The sequence below is a fragment of the Canis lupus genome, chromosome 7 (genome assembly GCF_011100685.1).
Source record: "Canis lupus familiaris isolate Mischka breed German Shepherd chromosome 7, alternate assembly UU_Cfam_GSD_1.0, whole genome shotgun sequence".
Taxonomy (NCBI): Eukaryota; Metazoa; Chordata; class Mammalia; order Carnivora; family Canidae; genus Canis; species Canis lupus.
The window spans coordinates 54,091,450-54,111,414 of record NC_049228.1 but is presented as its reverse complement, the minus strand read 5'-3'; the positions used below and the strand labels follow the sequence as shown (position 1 = coordinate 54,111,414).

General features: G+C 37.8%; 1 protein-coding gene across 5 annotated transcripts in view; it reads right to left on the bottom strand.

The window, feature by feature from the left end:
* Nucleotides 1–19,965, bottom strand: part of RPRD1A (regulation of nuclear pre-mRNA domain containing 1A) — an 82,171-nt gene that overhangs the window by 45,439 nt on the left and 16,767 nt on the right. For all 5 annotated transcript variants that reach the window (XR_005362508.1, XM_038543496.1, XM_038543494.1 and 2 more), the window contains exon 2: nt 1,014–1,143. Coding sequence is in view for 4 of the 5 variants with exons in the window: in XM_038543496.1 (XP_038399424.1) it covers nt 1,014–1,143 (130 nt within the window). In the remaining variant the exon portion in view is untranslated. The remainder of the gene's footprint in view (nt 1–1,013; nt 1,144–19,965) is intronic.

Genomic DNA, 19,965 nt, shown 5'->3' with positions numbered 1-19,965 from the left:
CCAACATCTGAAAAGATGGTAAAAGTTATCTAAAAGGAAAGATAAGGGATCCCTGGGTGGCGCAGCGGTTTGGCGCCTGCCTTTGGCCCAGGGCGCGATCCTGGAGACCCGGGATCAAGTCCCACATCGGGCTCCCGGTGCATGGAGCCTGCTTCTCCCTCTGCCTGTGTCTCTGCCTCTCTCTCTCTCTGTGACTATCATAAATAAATAAATAAATAAATAAATAAATAAATAAATAAATAAATGGAAAGATAAATAATATTCATTTAAGAAAGTAACATACAGCAGTATTTTACACACTAATTTTTGAAAAATGTATCCACTATGACTAAAGTTGCGGGGCATGCCTGGAGTATATTTTCATCCTAAAATCATTCAACACAGATCTTTATTTACCCCTGGATTCTATAATTCAGATGGATTCAGTAGTCTACCCCAATAATGTTTACCCAGTAATCTACCAAATACTTGTGCAGGTTTGGAAATAAGCTTTAAAAAGGGCTTAAGCCAAAGCATTGACTTTATTCCTTAGAATTTTTCTGTAGCAAAATTTTTCAACAGGCTTGTAAATATTCTAAATAAATATTCTATAGTTCTAAAGCATTTTAAAATGTTATGATATATACTCTAACGCTAAAAAAACCCTTAGAATTACAAGCAATATGAAAGGAAAGGGAACAACTATTATCCAGAAATGTTAGTTGGAAAACTGATAGCTTTATAAGCACACAAATTTTCAATTCAATACCTTCATTCCAATATGGAAGCTGCTTTTGGTCTCCTAAAGCTGTTAATTCAAGTACTTCAAATTATCACCACTGCAACAATTCAAAAATTTCCCTTCACAGAAGTATTTAATGTATTTACAAAAGCTATTTATAGTCTTTTCAAATGAAAATTTCAAAGAAATACAGTCCCTGTTTTTTGTTTGAATGGCTTACAGCAAATTTTAACAAAAGGACATATTATGTGCATTTAAAACAGATTACCTAGTACCCAAACAATTACCATACCTTGAAACATGTTTAAAAGCCTCCACTATAACTGGTGCAAAATCTTTTGTAAACTCCGGCCCCTTCCTTTTGCTGTTCTGAATGACATCATTGGCTAGGTAGAGAAAAGTAAGCTTCCTGTTTGGTTTAGCTGGAAAAAAAAAAAAATTAAAAATCTATTTAAAATATCTTCATTTAACTTGGACAAACCTTCCCAATATCTAAATCAAGTAGTTTGAGAACTACAACAAACATACTAACTTTTATGTATCATGTTCAACTCTAGCTTCTCATTCTACTACCAGACTTATCAAGTCACTATTCTTTAATTCACTAGGTTTCTAGTTTCTGGAGATGGATCATGTGAAGGAAAAAAAAGGACTCAGGAGAAGGAACTCGTCCATAATTAATTTGTTTCCTTGCTCTTTTACTAAATTGCCCAAATTACTTACCTTTGATTCCTAGTTTTATCATTAATCCCAAATTAATAGTTTTATAACACCAAAATCCTCAAGTCGGTAAAAATGCATATCTGTAACTCTATCTGTACTAAATTTTGTTAAAATTAGTAAACACTACATGAAATACATCTTATTTAAAGTAAGATAGTGAGTGGTCATGTTAAGATGGTATCCTAAAGCTTGAATTTATGACTGTTCTAATACCCACACTGGTTTTACAGTTATCATTAAGTTATTGTAAAACAAGAGTATGAAATGTAAAATATGCTGAAAGACACATCACTTCAATTTATTTATGTATTTTTTGTTTATGAAATAAATATTTCCCAAGCTAACAGAGTAAATGTTAGGGAGATCAAATGGGCAGTTTAGATTTTCATCCACTTTGGATGACATGGCCTTAAATAACTGATTCATTGACAAAAGGATGTCCTTTCTCACTATATTCTGTGAGTGTAATCATCCTTCTAAAAGAACAGAAAAGATTTTAACAATTGTGGGCCAGAATACATTTTTACTAGTTACAATGCTAAGTAGTATAGTATTGAGTGTCACTCAAATAAGAGTCATAGGTATAGGTAAATTTTAGTTATTTGAACATAATCTTTTATATTGGCTCTTTTTATAATTTTACTAGAATTAAATATGAATTATTCAAAGTTGTACAGTTATATTCAGAAACACTGTACTCTGTGGCATCCACATTCAATGGTAAAGGAAACCCAGGGTCAGGACTGATAATCCAGTGCACCATTAACGTAGGCCAGTTTACTGGATTTACGACAAAAACAGGCAGACTACATTTGGTCCTCTAGATTTGAGTATTCACAGTTTAATCATTCAATACAGTAAAAGCCATTTCTGAGTTCACATCTTTCTTGAAGGGAAACTAGTGACACAACCTTCTTAGGAGAAACTAAAATAGTGAGTCAGAGATGGCCAGACTTTACAAATCTGTGCCATCCATCAGAATGGTCTCGTTGGCCTATTGAAAGATGTGGCCTGGGGAGCCTGGGTGGCTCAATGGTTGAGCATCTCTGCCTTTGGCCCAGGTCATGATCCTGGGGTCCTGGAATACTTTTAAATCCATGGGCTACCATCTCTTCAGAATGGTTTCTACAACGTACATTAAAGCAAAAATTTACAAGATTTCAAAATATATTTCCCAGTATATTAAAAAAACAAACAAACAAACCACACCAGGAGCATGGATTTGTATAAGGTTCAAATATCAAGACATTATTTTCATTTTTTTCCCTTTGTGAAACCCAGGCTAAAATATGAAAAATACCTAGAAACCGCTATCAGGTGTACCCACCCCTTCTCCAAATTTTCAGTAAAAAAACTTACTTCCATTTAAAACTATTTGTAGGGCAGCCCAGGTTGCTCAGGGGTTTAGCACCACCTTTGGCCCGGGGCGTGATCCTGAAGTCCCGGGATCAAGTCCCACATCAGGCTCCCTGCATGGAGCCTGCTCCTCCCTCTGCCTGTGTCTCTGCTTCTCTCTCTCTGTGCGTGTGTGTTTCATAAATAAATAAAATCTTTAAAAAAAAATAAAAAAATAAAAAATAAAACTATTTGTACCTTTATGTAGAGCAAAAATAAGCTAATGGAACTACCCACAAGCAATTTTAGAAGAAAATCACAAAAATGATTTTCAAATGAATTTTGATAATTGAAAATAACAAAGCCAAAAATCGTTATTAAAGCATACAAAATTAACAGAAAGGGCAAAGAAACCATTTCATAATTCCTTAAAGAAAAAACTGAAAAAAAAGAAAAAAAAAACTGTTGGCAAAAGAATATAACCCTTAATACTGGGTGTGACCTATTCACTTCGTTTATTTCTATGTCACAGGGCAATACAAATTCAGTCATCACATAAGTAAGAAACAGTTACATACTCCCAACTGGGAGCCTACTTCTCCTTCTTTGCCTCTGCCTCTCTCTCTCTGTGCCTCTCATGAATAAATAAATAAAATCTTGAAAAGAAAAGATATGAAAAGAAACAATTACGTAATAATTCACAATTGAAATGAAAGAAAAATCAACTACAGGCTTCAAAAAGAAGAGCCTAAGGCTATTAGATAAACAATATGAAACAAACTTTGCCTGTCAAAGGATACATAAATGCCACACAGTTTCACTAATTCATCAGTTCAGAATCTAGTTTTACTTATTCATAATCAAAAGGTGACAGTTTTGGGGTGCCTGGGTAGCTCAGTCAACTGGTCGAGCATATGACTCAGGTTCTGGCTCAGATCAGGATCTCAGGGTTGCGGGATTGAGCTCCATGATGGGCTCCCACGCCCTCCTCCCATCCTCTCCCCTTCTGCATCTTCCCCCAACTGCATGCATTCTCGCTCTCTCTCACTTCAAAATAAATGAATAAAATCTTTAAAAACAAAAAGTGAATCATTATTTTCTTATAACTGTACCAATGGTATTCGTATTTCTTTTGGTATAATGCAGAATATCATAATCTAATTTAATAACACTTTCAAGGTGATTGAAATTTAAAATCATAGTGGATGACAATGCCAATAAGTACAAAAAACATCTAAAATTTTATCGTGTTACCTATTAACACAAGAACCCTCTTTATGTATGCAGGAAAACTTCTACATGGGAGAAGCAGCTAAAAGCTTAATAAACAAATATATACACACACAGATGCACACTTACCAATGAGCATTACTGTAGGTCTTATAGGAGGAAATCAGAAGAAAAGCCATTACCTTGAAACAAAAATCTATTAAAGACTTGCTAACAACTGCAGGACAACCTCATTTATTTCCCTGGTAAACTAATTATCACTATAGACAACAAGACCTGTTCATATGGATAAAGAGTCGGTTATTTGGCAGAAACTGCTTTAACTGTTTGCCACAGAAAGTGCATAATCCACAGATAATTCATGAATAGATTTTATTTGTCCCAGACAGGACCATGAGTTCAGTCAGACACAGCTGGCTGCTTCATAATAGCTGAGGTGGGTGAAAAATGAGGTGGATAAACCCAGTGTATTCCTGTACCACTGCCACAATGCCTCAGACTTTTGGCAGCTCATCCCTTGTTTTAAAATCCTTCAAAGATTTTCTGTTCTCCAGATAATCAAAGGCCTAAAATGTCTCTCTCTGCCCTCTATACTACTCTCTCTTCACACCCAATACAACTACTCCTCTACTTCCCCAACTCCTACCCTATCCTTTATTTTTTTTTAATTTATTTTTTATTGGTGTTCAATTTACTAACATACAGAATAACCCCCAGTGCCCGTCACCCATTCACTCCCACCCCCCGCCCTCCTCCCCTTCTACCACCCTTAGTTCGTTTCCCAGAGTTAGCAGTCTTTACGTTCTGTCTCCCTTTCTGATATCTGACCCTATCCTTTAGACTTCAGTTAAATAGGTTCCTCTGGTTTTCCTTGACCACCCAACACACTAGGTTAGGCAATGCTGAATACGGGTCTCAGGCACCTTATTATACTTTTCTATGGAGGACTTATTCCAACTATAAATTTTTTATTTAGTCTAATGCTTCCCAACTACTCTAAGCTCGACTGAAAGCAACAACTGTCACTCTCATCTATCCATCTATGGAATCAAGTTGATTCAAAATTTGCTTGGTTATTTACTAAATTAATAACTTTTGGCCTAGACCTGTCCCTTTAATTATCTGTTCCACTAATTTGGCTTCTGGGTCTTAACCTTACCCAACATAGCTAAAGGGTGGGAAAATATAAAATTACACTGCTCTCAAAAACCTCAACTTTGGGATGCCTGGGTGGCTCAGCGGTTGAGCATCTATCTGCCTTTGGCTCAGGGCATGATCCTAGGGTCTGGGGATCAAGTCCTGCACTGAGCTCCCTGCAAGGAGTCTATTTCTGCTGCCTAGGTCTCTGCTTCTGTCGGTCGCTCATGAATAAATAAATAAAATCTTTTTTTTAATTTTTTTTTTTTTATTATTTATGATAGGCACACAGTGAGAGAGAGAGAGGCAGAGACACAGGCAGAGGGAGAAGCAGGCTCCATGCACCGGGAGCCTGACGTGGGATTTGATCCTGGGTCTCCAGGATCGCACCCTGGGCCAAAGGCAGGCGCTAAACCGCTGCGCCACCCAGGGATCCCAAATAAAATCTTTAAAAGAAAACAAAACACCTCAACTTCAAATTCAGATTATGAAAGACAAATTTTCTTACAGACCTAGCTTATCTTGCTTATTTTCATAGTATAAATTCAAATATTTTTATTTCCTCCTCCATTCTAGAGTTCTCACAAATCAATAACCTATAGAAAAATGGGCTAGTGTGAATGGAAAGCTAAAAGAAATACAAATATTAAGCAATTAAAACCAATCATCATTTCCCACCCATTTGACTGATCAAGATCAAAGTCTGACACTAACTAAAGTTGGCAAAAGTACAACTAAGTTTATCACCTTTAGATACCTTCAGGGATTAGTGGTTAATATATAAACTAGAACAACCTCTTAGAATTTAGCAATACCCATGAAAAGTGTAAATGCACAAATCCCTTGACCCTGTAAATTTCATGTGTTGGAATTTACCCTATGGATACATTATCATAATTGCACAAAGAAATCACTAAGGATACTCATGATAACAAGAAAGGTATCGCTAAATAAATCATAGTACATCCATACAATACAGCTATTCAAAAATGAGACAGAGGGGTGCCTGGGTGGCTCAGTCAGTAAAGCATCCAACTCTTGATTTTGGCTCAGGTCATGATCGTGGGATCAAGTCCCCAAGTCAGGCTCTATGCTCAGTGTGGAGTCTGCTTAAGATACTCTCTTGCTCTGCCTCTGCCCCTCCAACCTCCCCCCACACACACACAAAAGGAAAAGAAAAAAAAAAAGAAAGAAAAGAGAAAAATTAATATACTGATACGGAAAGATATCTAAGTTACATACATTGATACAAACACACAGGAGACAGACCTACTTTGGGGAAAGATTAAAAAATAATTTGGGGAGGGATATGTGTCAAAAGTTACCAACAAAGAATTACATAATAAAGGGAAAACACATGAGGCATGTGGGTGGCTTAGTGGGTTAAATGTCCGACTCTTGATTTCGGCTCAGGTCCTGATTTCAGGGTCATGGGAGTGAGCCCCACATCGGGCTCCCAGCTCAGGAGAGAGTCCACTTGGGATTTTTTCTCTCACTCTTCTTCTGCTCCTCCCCCCGTGCATTCTCTTTCTAAAATAAATAAATAAATCTTTAAAAATAAAATAAAGGGAAAACACATGAGTTACATTTTTTTTTTAAAGATTTTATTTATTTATTCATGAGAGACACAGAGAGAGAGAGGCAGAGACACACAGGCAGAGGGAGAAGCAGGCTCCATGCAGGGAGCCCGACGTGGGACTTGATCCCGGGACTCCAGGATCACGCCCTGGGCTGAAGGCAGGCACCAAACCACTAAGCCACCCAGGGATCCCCACATGAGTTACATATTAAACAATTAACTTGGGCCTAGATACCGAAAAGGGCTTCTGGGTAGTGCTCACTTAATGTTCCATCAATTTAACTCCTATAGGAGCAGCATGATCTTATTTCAATGTTTGGTGGGAGAAAACAAAACAAAACAAAAAAACTCCACCTAGACCAAGCAAATGCACATCTTCTCCAGTGTAACAGGTCAAAGTCAATTCAAGTGCCTACAATAATTTCAAACATTTTGATTGTCTCCTGGGCTGAGGAGAAGCAAGCTGGAGCCAGGGTGTAGGCTTTAGACTGGGATCCCTGGAGGACCTGCAGCCTGAGATTCTCTGAGGCCCAAGGGGCGGTGGAGGGGCGGTGGGGGGGCGCGCGTCAGAGGACAGCTCTGTCTCCACCCCTAATAAACAATCTATAGACCCCCCCCACCAAAAAAAAATTTGATCCTAGTATATGCAACAAATGAATTTTACGATCTTGAAAAGAACAATCTTTATCCTGAACTGTCAAGACCACTAGAGAAGACACTGTCAACTGGAAAAGTTCTGGAAGAATAATACACCATATGGTTTATTCAAATTATACTTCTAGAGTGGGACCGATACTAAAACTTTTTTGCTCTTTCAAAAATAATATTTTTAAAATAATATTGTGGAATTTCCACAGCCACTGTGGAAAACAGTATGAGGGTTCATCAAAAAATAAAAAATAGAATTACCATATTATTTAATAATTCCACTACTGTGTATTTACCCAAAGAAAATGAAAGAACTAATTCGAAGATATATGCATCCATATGTTTACTGTAGCATTATTTACAATAGCCAAATTATAGGGGCAAGTAGGCTGCTCAGTAGGTTGAGCATCTGATTTGATTTCAGCTCAGGTCATGATCTCATGGTTGTGAAATGGAGCCCCAAGTCTGTGCTCAGCAGGGAGTCAGCTGAGATTTTCTCCCTCTCCCTCTGCTCCTTCCTCTGCTCATGCCTGCACAGACCTGTGGGAACAAGCACACACTCTCCCTCTCAAAACAAACAAATAAATAAATAAATCTAAAAAAAAAATAATGATTGCTAAGATATGGGAGCAACCGAAGTGTCCACCAATGGATGAATGGATAAAGAAAATGGATATAGGGCTTAGCAGTTTAGTGCCACCTTCGGCACAGGGGGTGATCCTGGATACCCGGGATCAAGTCCCACGTCATGCTTCCTGCATGGAGCCTGCTTCTCCCTCTGCCTGTGTCTCTGCCTCTCTCTCTGTGTCTCTCATGAAGAAAAGAAAGAAAAGAAAGAAAAGAAAAGAAAAGAAAAGAAAAGAAAAGAAAAGAAAAGAAAAGAAAAGAAAAGAAAAGGAAGGAAGGAAGGAAGGAAGGAAGGAAGGAGAAAAAAGAAAAGAAAAGAAAAGAAAAGAAAAAGGAAAGGAAAGGAAAGGAAAGGAAAGGAAAGGAGGAAGAGCAGATATACATCGACTAGAGCTACGCCCTAGAAGCAATAAATTATCCCTCCCGATCTCTCCTTCTCGTCCTCTCTCTCCTCTCTCTCCCTCACCCTCTCCCCTCCTCCTACTCCCCTGCCTCTCCCCTCCATCCCCCGCCCCGACCCCGAACTATAAAAGAAGCTAGAACGCACCACCCTTATATAGTGTGGAATATTACTCAGCCATAAAGAATAAAATCTTGCCATTTGCAACAACACAGATGAACCTAAAGGATGTAATCCTAAGACAAGTAAGTCAGCCAGAGAAAGAAAAACACCATATGATTTCATTCATACATGGAATTTGAGAAAGAGAATAAAGAGAAAAAGAGAAACGCAAAATCAGACTCCTAAATACAGAGAACAAACTGGTGATTGTTGGGGGGAGTTAGGTGGGATGGTAGGTGAAACAGATAAAACAGGATTAAGAGTACATTTTTCACAACAAGCACTGACAACTGTATAGAACCACTGAATCATATTGTACACCTAAAACTCATAATATTGTATGTTAATTATACTTGATTAAAAAAATACATACGGACTATTTTCTTATAACTAGGCACTGCTCTAAAAGTCTATTGTGTATTTCATTTAATCTTCAAAACAATCATACAGGTAAGTTATCATCTCCATTTACCAATGAACAATTGTTAAATTAATTAAATGCAAAGAAATTCACCGAAATCAATTAGCAATCCCAGGACCCATACTGTGATCCCTACACATTTTGCCAATAAAAGCAGGAAATACATTAAGATAAGCCTGGCATAACTTGTCATAATAGAAAACAAGAAAGCTATTTAAAAATTATTGGGGTTGGGCATCCCTGGGTTGCTCAGTGGTTTAGCGTCTGCCTTCGGCCAAGGGTGGATCCAGGAGTCCTGGGATCGAGTCCCACATCAGGCTCCCTGCATGGAGCCTGCTTCTCCCTCTGCCTGTGTCTCTGCCTCTCTCTCTGTGTGTGTCTCTCATGAATAAATAAATAAATTCTTAAATAAAAATTACTGAGGTTGTATTGAAAGGACATGAACAACCCTCCAAGAGGCAGCCACTGGCAAAAGAGCATCAAAAAGAATGACTATAATGGTCTGAAACACAAATATCTGAAAATGCAAAAATTCATAAAAATACTTTTAAAAAGGAGAATTAAAGAACTAATTCAGTTTACAAAGGAGAAAAGTTAAGCATTTATCCTGCTTTTCTTACATTAACTGTATTCCAGAATCACCAATGGTTGAAGGCAAGTTGTTAATGCTCAAATGTTCAAACTTCTGTTGTGTTTCAAAATCACTTAGAAGACTTGTTAAAACATAGATTACTGCTTCCTGCCCATTTAGTTTCTGATGTAGGTCTGGGATAGGCCCAAATATGTGCATTTCTAACAAATTATCAGGTGATACTGATACTGCAGTCTGAGGACCATACTTTAGAGATTCACGATTATAGAATTCTGAATAAAGAAAAAATTAGAAATTCAGAATTTTGCAACACCTCATAAACTAAAGGGCCTAATCAACCATCAGTAGCTGACTAAAACCATAGGATGAAAGGTGATAAAGAACTTTATACTGGATTCATGACAACAACTGAACTCACAGATCAGTCTTATCCTTAAATATTAAACAACCTGACATTATGTATCTCTAAATGTGATGCAAGAGAAGCATATAACACAGAGCCAATGAAGGAAGGATCCCTTGGGAATGACAACAAAAGGATGAAATCCGCAGAATGCAGGGAGGGATATTCTATACTCCATGTGAGAGTCTCCTCAATAAATAAACTGCATGAAAGAAATGAGAAGGGGTAGCAGATCATGAATTTATGAACACCTTTTAACCAAATCTTATCAGTGCACTTTGTTGGAGGCTATTTTCACCATTAATTACAAAGAGATATTTTTTTATTTTTTAGACATCTTTTTAAAATTATTTTTTAGACATCTTTGAGGGAATCTGGGACAATGAACATAGATTGGACTTAAAATAATCAAGAATTAATGTTGACTTTCTCAGCTATGATAGAGCTCTTACAATTGTATTACATTTTTTATATAAGCCTGAATTTATTATAAACATATACTGATGTATATGGTTAAAATGGTTAAAGTCTGAAATTTGCTTTAAATTACCAGGAAGGGCACCTGGGTGAGTCAGGTGGTTGAGTGTCTGATGCTGGGGTGGCTCAGGGTTGTGAGATTGCATGCTCTCTCACTCACTGTCATTCATTCATTCATTCATTCATTCGTACGTACGTATGTACATACATACATACATACATAAATGAAATCTCTTAAAAATTAGGGAAAAAAAAGAGGGGTTTATGTATGTGTATGTGAGAAGATTTAGGTAGATAAAACTCAAAAGATAAAATGTTAACTGTGTCAAACTGGGTGATGGGAATGCCTGGGTGGCTCAGTGGTTGAGCATCTGTATGCCTTTGGCTCGGATCATGGGATTAAATCCCCACATTGGGCTCCCCGCATTGGGCTCCGCATTGGGCTCCCCACGGGGAGCCTGTTTCTCCTTCTGCCTATGTCTCCACCTCTTTGTGTCTCTCATGAATAAATAAGTAACATCTTAAAAAAAAAAAGAAACTAGGTGATGATGGGTTCATGGAAGTTCAATATCTTATTGTTTTCATTTGCAGAGAACTTTAAAACTATCATAAGAAGTTAATTTTGGGGATCCCTGGGTGGCTTAGCGGTTTGGTGCCTGCCTTCAGTCCTGGGCGTGATCCTGGAGACCCTGGATCGAGTCCCACATCAGGCTCCCTGCATGGAGCCTGCTTCTCCCTCTGCCTTGTCTCTGCCTCTCTCTCTCTCGAATAAATAAAATCTTTAAAAAAAAAGTTAATTTAAAAACTTAAAAGTTGAGCATAGTGAAACCTCCTTTAATCTCTACTCACTTATCATAAATAAGTTACTTAGTAGATGAATCCTTTTCAGACCTAGTTAGTATTTTTGCAAACATTATATACTTATTCACATTTATACAAACATATGTAAGATTTTTAATAAATAAAATACTACACATATCTTACACTTTCTTCCCAATTCATATATCCAAGACATTTTTGTGTTCATAAACACATTTGTAATCAGTCTCAATCCTTTTTAAAGTTTAAAGACTATTTATCTGAGAGAGTGGGGGAACTGGGGGGGGGGGCAGACAGAGTGGGAGAAGCAGACTCCCCACTGAGCAGGGAGCCAGATGCAGGGCTTGATCTCAAGAGCCTGAGATCATGACCTGAACAGAAGCCAGATGCTTATCAGACTGAGCCACCCAGGCACCCCAGGAGAGAGAAAATCTTAAGCAGACTCCATACCCAAAGCACAGCCAGATGCAGGGCTGGATCTCATGATCCTGAGATCATGACCTGAGTAGAAATCAAGTTGGATGCTTAACCCACTGAGCCACCCAGGCACCTCACTGTTTGCTTTTTCTTATGAAATCACAGGACCATCTTATATGCTATTAATATTAGCTACGATCCATTTTAGACACTGCAAAATATTTTCTCCAAATCTGTTGCTTAAAACTGAAATTTGGTATTTTCTATATTCAAAGATTTTAAAAAGATTTTATTTATTTTAGAGAGAGTGGCCAAGCAGGGGGAGGCGCAGAGGGAGAGGGAAAAGCAGACTGCCTGCTGAGCAGGGAGCCCAAAGTGGGGCTCAATCCCCGATGTGGGGCTCAATCCCCAAACCCTGAGACCATGACCTGAGCCAAAGGCAAACACTTAACCGACTGCACCACCCAGGCACGTCAGTAAGGGTGTATTTTAAAGCAATAAAAACTAAAATTGTTTAGCATAGTTATATTAAAATAAACTTGGTGGGATACCTGGGTGGCTCAGCAGTTGAGCATCTGCCTTTGGCTCAGGGCATGATCCCAGGATCCGGGATCAAGTCCCACATCAGGCTCCCTGTGAGGAGCCTGCTACTCCCTCTGCCTATGTCTCTGCCTCTCTCTGTGTCTCTCATGAATAAATAAATAAATCTTAAAAAAAAAAGATAAAAAAATAAGATAAAATAAACTTGTTAAAATATTAATATCCAAATCAGAAAGTTTCTTATAATATCTAAGACAAGAAAATACTAGTATAAGTACCAGCCTCAGAGTTCCAAATGCTATGTCCCCGTTCAATATAAAGATCAATTTGTAGGGAACTTGTGTTTCCAGGAAGATAGAACAGATTGTTTTCCCTATTTCTCTTGAGAAGTATAATACAAATTCTGGGCATTATAAATAAACATAAGAAGAAAAACAAAGGCAGATAGGCTAGGGACCTTGGGACCCAAAGAACAATACAAAGGTAACTTCTTGGTTTTTTTTTTTTTTTTTTTTTTTGCCTTTATCTTAGATTGGGAGTTGAAAAGTCAGCAACCCAGAAATCCTAACAGGTGCCAACATCAAAAGTTCCAATACAAATCTTTTCATTCTAGGCAAAGCACCAGGAAAAGGACATCCTAGAAAGACAGAAAACTTTTAGATGATAATCAATCCACTCCAGCCAAACACCGCAGGGAAAAATAAAACAGCACAAAAAACCATGCTCCACCCACATCCACACAAAGGCTAAATGGGAAGGCAGGCTGTGATGTGGAGCCAATACCTCTCCAGAGTAGTGTCAGAGAAAGCAAAGTTAGGGAGGCCCGGACTTCTACTCCCACACAGCAAGCAGTAAGGAGGCACTGCCCCTCAGCCCCTCATGGTGTGACAGAAGGCCTAGTGGAGAGCAAAGACTTCCACCATGGCTCAGCAGTCCTAAGACCACACATTCCTAACTCCCCACTCCACAGTATTAGCCAAACTCCTACATGCACTCAACAGTAACAAAGAGTACTTCCCTCCCCTGATGGGTAATATCATAGAAATCCAGATAAAACAGTATTAAATAAAGTCCAGATTCTCAAAACATAATACACACAAAGAATATAGATCTAGCAAATACCACTCATTAAACCAAGAACCAAAGGGATCTCAAACTGAATGAAAAAAGGCAATCAATAGATGCTAACACTATGGTGACAGAGAGAAGAATTATCTGACAAAAATTTTAAGGCAGCCATCATAAAAATGCTTTAACAAATACACTGAAGGGGATCCCTGGGTGGCGCAGCGGTTTGGCGCCTGCCTTTGGCCCAGGGCGCGATCCTGGAGACCCGGGATCGAATCCCACGTCGGGCTCCCGGTGCATGGAGCCTGCTTCTCCCTCTGCCTGTGTCTCTGCCTCTCTCTCTCTCTGTGACTATCATAAATAAATAAAAATTAAAAAAAAAAAAAAACCTACAAATACACTGAAAATACAACCTATCAAAATTTGTGGAATAAAGCTGAACCAGGGCTGAGAAATTTTTAGCACTAAATGTATATAAGATACACAAGTCCCCCACCAATAATCTAAACTCCCACTTCAAAATCCTAGAGTAAGAGCAAAATTAATCCAAGGAAACAGAGGAAATAATAAAAAATAAAACCAGAAATTAATGAAACTGAAAACAAAAATAGGGGGAAAAAATCAGTGAAACAAAGAGCTGTTTTCTCCCTGAGATTTAATTGACATACATCTCATACATCAAGTTTAAGGTATGCAGCATAATGGTTTGACATACGTATACTGGGAAATGCTTATTACTGCAATAGATTTTAACGTTCATCATCTCAGACAGAAGCAAAAAACTGATTTTTCTCCTTATGATAAGAACTCTTAGGATTTACTCTTAACTTTCATTTATATAATACAGCAAAAGATAAACTAGTCACCATGGTATACATTACAGTCCTACTACTTATTTACCTTGTAACTGGAAATTTGCACCTTTTGACCCCTTCTTCCAATTCTCCCTTCCCACGTCTCCCACCTCTGGCAACCACCACATGTTTGATCTCTTTTTGCCAAATTTCTATTGCTAGGGTTCTGTTTCGTTTTTTAAGATTTGACATCTAAATAAGATCATACAATAGTTGTCTTTCTTTGTCTGACTTATTTCACTTAGCAAATGCCCCCCAGGTCCACCCATGTCACAAATGGCAGCATTTCCTCACTTTTTTATGGCTGAATAATATTACATTGTGTATATACAGAACAATTTCCTTATCCATTCATCTGATGATGACCATTTAGGTAGTTCTGACATCCTGCAGACGGTAAATAATACTGATATTATTAGTAGGGGATACAAATACCTTCTCAAGTTAGCATTTTCATTTCCTTTGGATATATCCCAGAAGTGGAACTGCTGCATCATATGGGAGCTCTATTTTTAATTTTTTGAGGATCCTCAATACTGTTTTCCCTAGTAACTGTACCAGTTTATAATCCTATCAATAGTGCACAAGGGTTCCCTTTCCTCCACATCCTCTCCAGCTTTTTTGTTATCTCTTATCTTTTTGATCATGCTCATTCCAATAGGTATAAGGTGGTATCTCATAGTGGTTCTGATTTGCATTTTCCAATGATTAGTAAGGCTGAGCATCAAAGAGCTGTTTCTTTGAAAATATGAATAGAACTGACAAACTTCTAAAAAGAACAACAAGAGAAAAAAGGGAAAAAACAAATTTTCAGTACCAGAAATATCACTATAGATATCAAAAGGACAATAAGGATACTAAAGGTATACAACGAACAACCTGGACACATAAATTTGACAACTTAGGTGAAATGGACTACACTTCAAAAAAAAAAAAAAAATAACCTACAGCAGCAACTAACCCAATATGATACGGAAAATCTCAATAGTCCTATGACATTTAACAAAATTGAATATGTAATTATTTAATTCCCAAAAAGAAATCTCCAGATCCAGATGGTTTCTGCCAAATAATTCTACCAAACATTTAAACAACCTTAAAAATTCTATACAACCTCTTCCAGGGAATAGGAAAACAAACCCAACTTATTTTATGAATTCAGTGCTCCTCTGATTTCAAAACAATACATACAAACACACACAGCGGACTAACACTTTTCATAAACACAGATGTAAATATCCTTAACAAAATATTAGCAAATAGAATTCAGCAATATATAAAAAGAATTCACAATCAAATAAGTGGGATATATGGTAGAGATGTACACCTGGCTCAAGATTTGAAAATTGGTTAGTAATACAGCATATTAAACTAAAGGAAAAAAAAATCACATGATCCACTGATGCAAAAAAGGCTTTTAACTAAATTCAACATTTAAAAATCTCTCAAAAAAAAAAAAAAAAAACAGAAATAGAGAGGACCTTCACCTTGATACAGAATCTAAAACTAAAACTACCGGTAACATTTTATCTAATGGTGAAAGACTAACTGCTTTCTCACTAAGGAAAAAGTCAAGGATGTCCATTCTTACCATTCTTACTCAACTCAGTGCTTGAAATGCCAGCAAACTCAATAACATAAGAAAAAGAAAAAACAGAGGTCAAAGATGAAGAAATAAAAGCGTACCCATTTGCAGATGACATGACTGTTTTCCCAGAAAAAATCTCAAGGAAACTTACCAAAAAACCTCCAAGAACTAAGAACTATGTTCACGAGATCACAGAAAACAAAATAAACACTTAAAAATCACTTGTATTTTAATATATAAGCAATGAACGTATGGGCAGTGAAATGAAAAATATAATGCCATTTTAAATTGCTCAAAATAACTGAAATGCTTAAGTGCAAAAACAACAGAACACATATAAGACTACATAATGTTGATTAAAAACATCAAAGAAGATCTAAGTAAATGGAAAGATGTGCTATGTTTATGAACTAAAAGACTCAAAGCAATAAAGATGTCAATTCTCCCTAAACTGATTATAGCATTAACGAATGCTTATCAAAATAACTTATTAATATAGGCAAGATTATTCTAAAGTCTGTATACAAGACCAAAGGAACTAGAATAGCTAAAACAATTTTGAAAATACTGTAGAAAGAATCCATTTACTCAATTTCAAGATATGTAGTTACAGTTATCAAGACTATGAATGTGGGATCCCTGGGTGGCGCAGCGGTTTAGCGCCTGCCTTTGGCCCAGGGCGCGATCCTGGAGACCCGGGATCAAATCCCACGTCGGGCTCCCGGTGCATGGAGCCTGCTTCTCCCTCTGCCTATGTCTCTGCCTCTCTCTCTCTGTGACTATCATAAATAAATAAAAATTTAAAAAAAAAAGACTATGAATGTTATCTATTGGTGGAAGGAAAGACACATGGTTCAACAGAACTGAGAACCCAGAAATAAAGTCACACAAATAAGCCCAAGTCAATTTTAACAAAAGTGCAAAAGCAATTCAATGAAAGAAAGCCTTTCAACAAACTGTGCTAGAGACTTCGAACACCTACATGCAAAAACCAAACCTTGACCTAAATTTAACACCCTATACAAACATTGACTCAAAACATATCATGGACTTACACAAAATTATAAACACTTTAGAACAAAACGTAGAAAAAAAAATCAAAATCCAGGGCTAAGCAAGGTTCTTAAACAACATCAAAAGCATAATTCTGGGCTGCCTTGGGACTCAGTTAGCTAAGAATCAGAATCTTGATTTTGGCTCAGGTCAAGACCTTGCAGTCATGGGATGGAGCCCAGCATTGCGTTCTGTGCTCAGTAGGGAGTCTGGTTCTCTCTCACTCCCTCTTGACTCCCACCCAACCCCTTGGGTCCACACTTTCCCTTCTCTCTCTAAAATACAGTTATCTTTTTTTTTTTCTTCAAAAAAAGCGTAATTCAAAATAGAAAAATTGGATAAATTGTGGTCAAGTAGGTGGTATGCTGGTAGTGAAGTGAATATACCTATGAAAGGGCAGTAAGAAAATTCCTGTGGCGATGGTAACGTTCTATATCTTGACTATAATAATGTCAGTATCACAGCTCTAGCAGGTGTTTCCCAATATGTTTTTTTTTTTTGAAATCATAAAAACTAGTTCTGCATGATATTACCATTGAGGAAAGCTGTCAAAGGCTAAACAGGATGTATTATTTCTTACAACTGAATGTGAATCTACAATTACCTAAAAATAGTATTTTTTTTAAGATTTTATTTATTTATTCATGAGAGACATAGAGAGAGAGGCAGAGGGAGAAGTAGGCTCCATGCAGGGAACCTGATGCAGGACTCGATCCCAGAACTCTGGGATCATGCCCTAAGCCAAAGGCAGATGCTCAACCGCTGAGCTACTCAGGCGTCTCAATAAACAGTATTTTTAATTTTTATTTTTTTAAAGATTTATTTATTTATGAGAGAGAGAGAGAGAGAGAGAGAGGCAGAGACACAGGAGGAGGAAGAAGCAGGCTCCATGCCAGGAGCCTAACGTGGGACTCGATACCGGGACTCCAGGATCCCGCCCTGGGCCAAAGGGCAGGCGCTAAACCGCTGAGCCACCCAGGGATCCCTAAACAGTATTTTTTAAATTTTCACATTAATACCTCTAGTTTCAGGGCCTAAGAATCAGTGTACAAGCAACTCCCTTAAGAAAATAACTGAGGGGATCCCTGGGTGGCGCAGCGGTTTGGCGCCTGCCTTTGGCCCAGGGCGCGATCCTGGAGACCCGGGATCGAATCCCACATCGGGCTCCCGGTGCATGGAGCCTGCTTCTCCCTCTGCCTGTGTCTCTGCGCCTCTCTCTCTCTGTGACTATCATAAATAAATAAAAATTAAAAAAAAAAAAAAAACATTAAAAAAAAAAAAAAAAGAAAATAACTGAGGGGTAGCCCGGGTGGCTCAGTGGCTTAGTGCCTGCCTTCAGCCTGGGACATGATCCTGGAGTTCTGGGATCGAGTCCCACATCGGGCTCCCTGCATGGAGCCTGCTGCTCCCTCTGCCTTTGTCTCTGCCTCTCTCTCCCTCTCTCTGTGTCTCTCAATAAATAAATAAAATCTTAAAAAAAAAAAAAAAGAAGATAACTGAAAGAAACTTCATACAGTATTTACATATTTATTTAACAGATAGTGATAGCAATATCACTGATTTCACCCCAAAAGATCTGAAGGCTAATGCTTTAAAAATTAAAACAGGGGGTCCTGGGTGGCTCAGTGGTTGAGCATCTGCCTTCACCTCAGGTTGTGTGACCCTAGTCTTGGGACTGAGTCCTGCATCAGGTTCCCTGGAGGGAACCTGCTTCTCCCTCTGCCTGTATCTCTGCATCTCTCATGAATAAATAAAATTTTTTGGGCAGCCCCAGTGGCGCAGCAGTTTAGTGCCGCCTGCAGCCTGGGGTGTGATCCTGGAGACCCGGGATCAAGTCCCACATCGGGCTCCCTGCACGGAGCCTGCTTCTCCCTCTGCCTGTGTCTCTGCCTCTCTCAATGTGTGCCTCTATGAATAAATAAATAAAATCTTTAAAAAAAATAAAAAAATAAAAATAAATTTTTTTTAAAAAAACTAAAAATTGGGCAGCCCCAGTGGCGCAGCGGTTTAGCGCTGCTTGCAGCCCAGGGTGTGATCCTGGAGACCCGGGATGGAGTCCCACGTCAGGCTCCCTGCATGGAGTCTGCTTCTCCCTCTGCCTGTGTCTCTGCCTCTCTCTTTCTCTCTGTATCTCATGAATAAAGAAAATCTTAAAAAAAAAAACTAAAAATTAAAACAATTAATATGTTAAATTAGGCAAGATTAAGATTAAATACAACAAAACTAATGTAAAACATTCATGGTATATATATTAATCTAAGAGCAGTCTTCAAACATTCTGCTCTTAGGAGCCCCTCACAGTCCTACAAATTATTGAGACCAAAGAGATTTTCTTCACATAGCTTATACTTACCAATGCTTACCTTATTAAAAATTAAAACAGAAGAACTTTAAAATATATATTTGTTGATTTTAAAATAGTAATAAAAAATTAACATAATGTTTAAAAAATGTATTTCCAAAACTTAAAAGTGAAAAGAGCTCTGTTATACATTTTTTGCAAACCTCCAGCTCAACAGAATATAGCTGGATTCTCATTATCTGCTCTCTATTAAATAAACCATGATAATGTTGTTTCAGTAGAAGTAATGAAAAAAGGCAGGCTTCACCCCGATACAGTCAGTCCAAGTATTTTAATAGCTATTACAGATAACTATTGATATTCTTTTTTGAAACTACAACAAAACTCAACAAATTTTAAATTTTAAAAAGATTCTGGGGCAGCTGGATGGCTCAGTCAGCTGAACATCTGCCTTCGGCTTAGGTCATCATCCCAGGGTTCTGGGATCAAGCCCTGAGTCAGCTCCCTCCCAGCAGGGAGTCTGCTTCTCTCTCTCCCTGCTGCTTGTGATCTCTCTCTCAAATAAATAAATAAATTCTATTTTCTAAATTCTAAATTCTAATATGGAATCCTAAAACATATCAATGAACTTTAAAAACTTATGTTAAAATCCTATCTATCATGCTCTTCGAATGGATCTTTTATTCATGCATCATTTTGTAACATCATGCATTGGTCTTCTGAAAAATACTGGTTCAGAGTTACAGAGACATTCCAACTCTTAGGCAGTATCAAAATAATAATTTTGAAACATTTCATTTCATCAGGCAGTATCAAAAGTCACATGTGTAAATATCATTATTGATGTCACTAGAAAAGTGTTTAAAAGT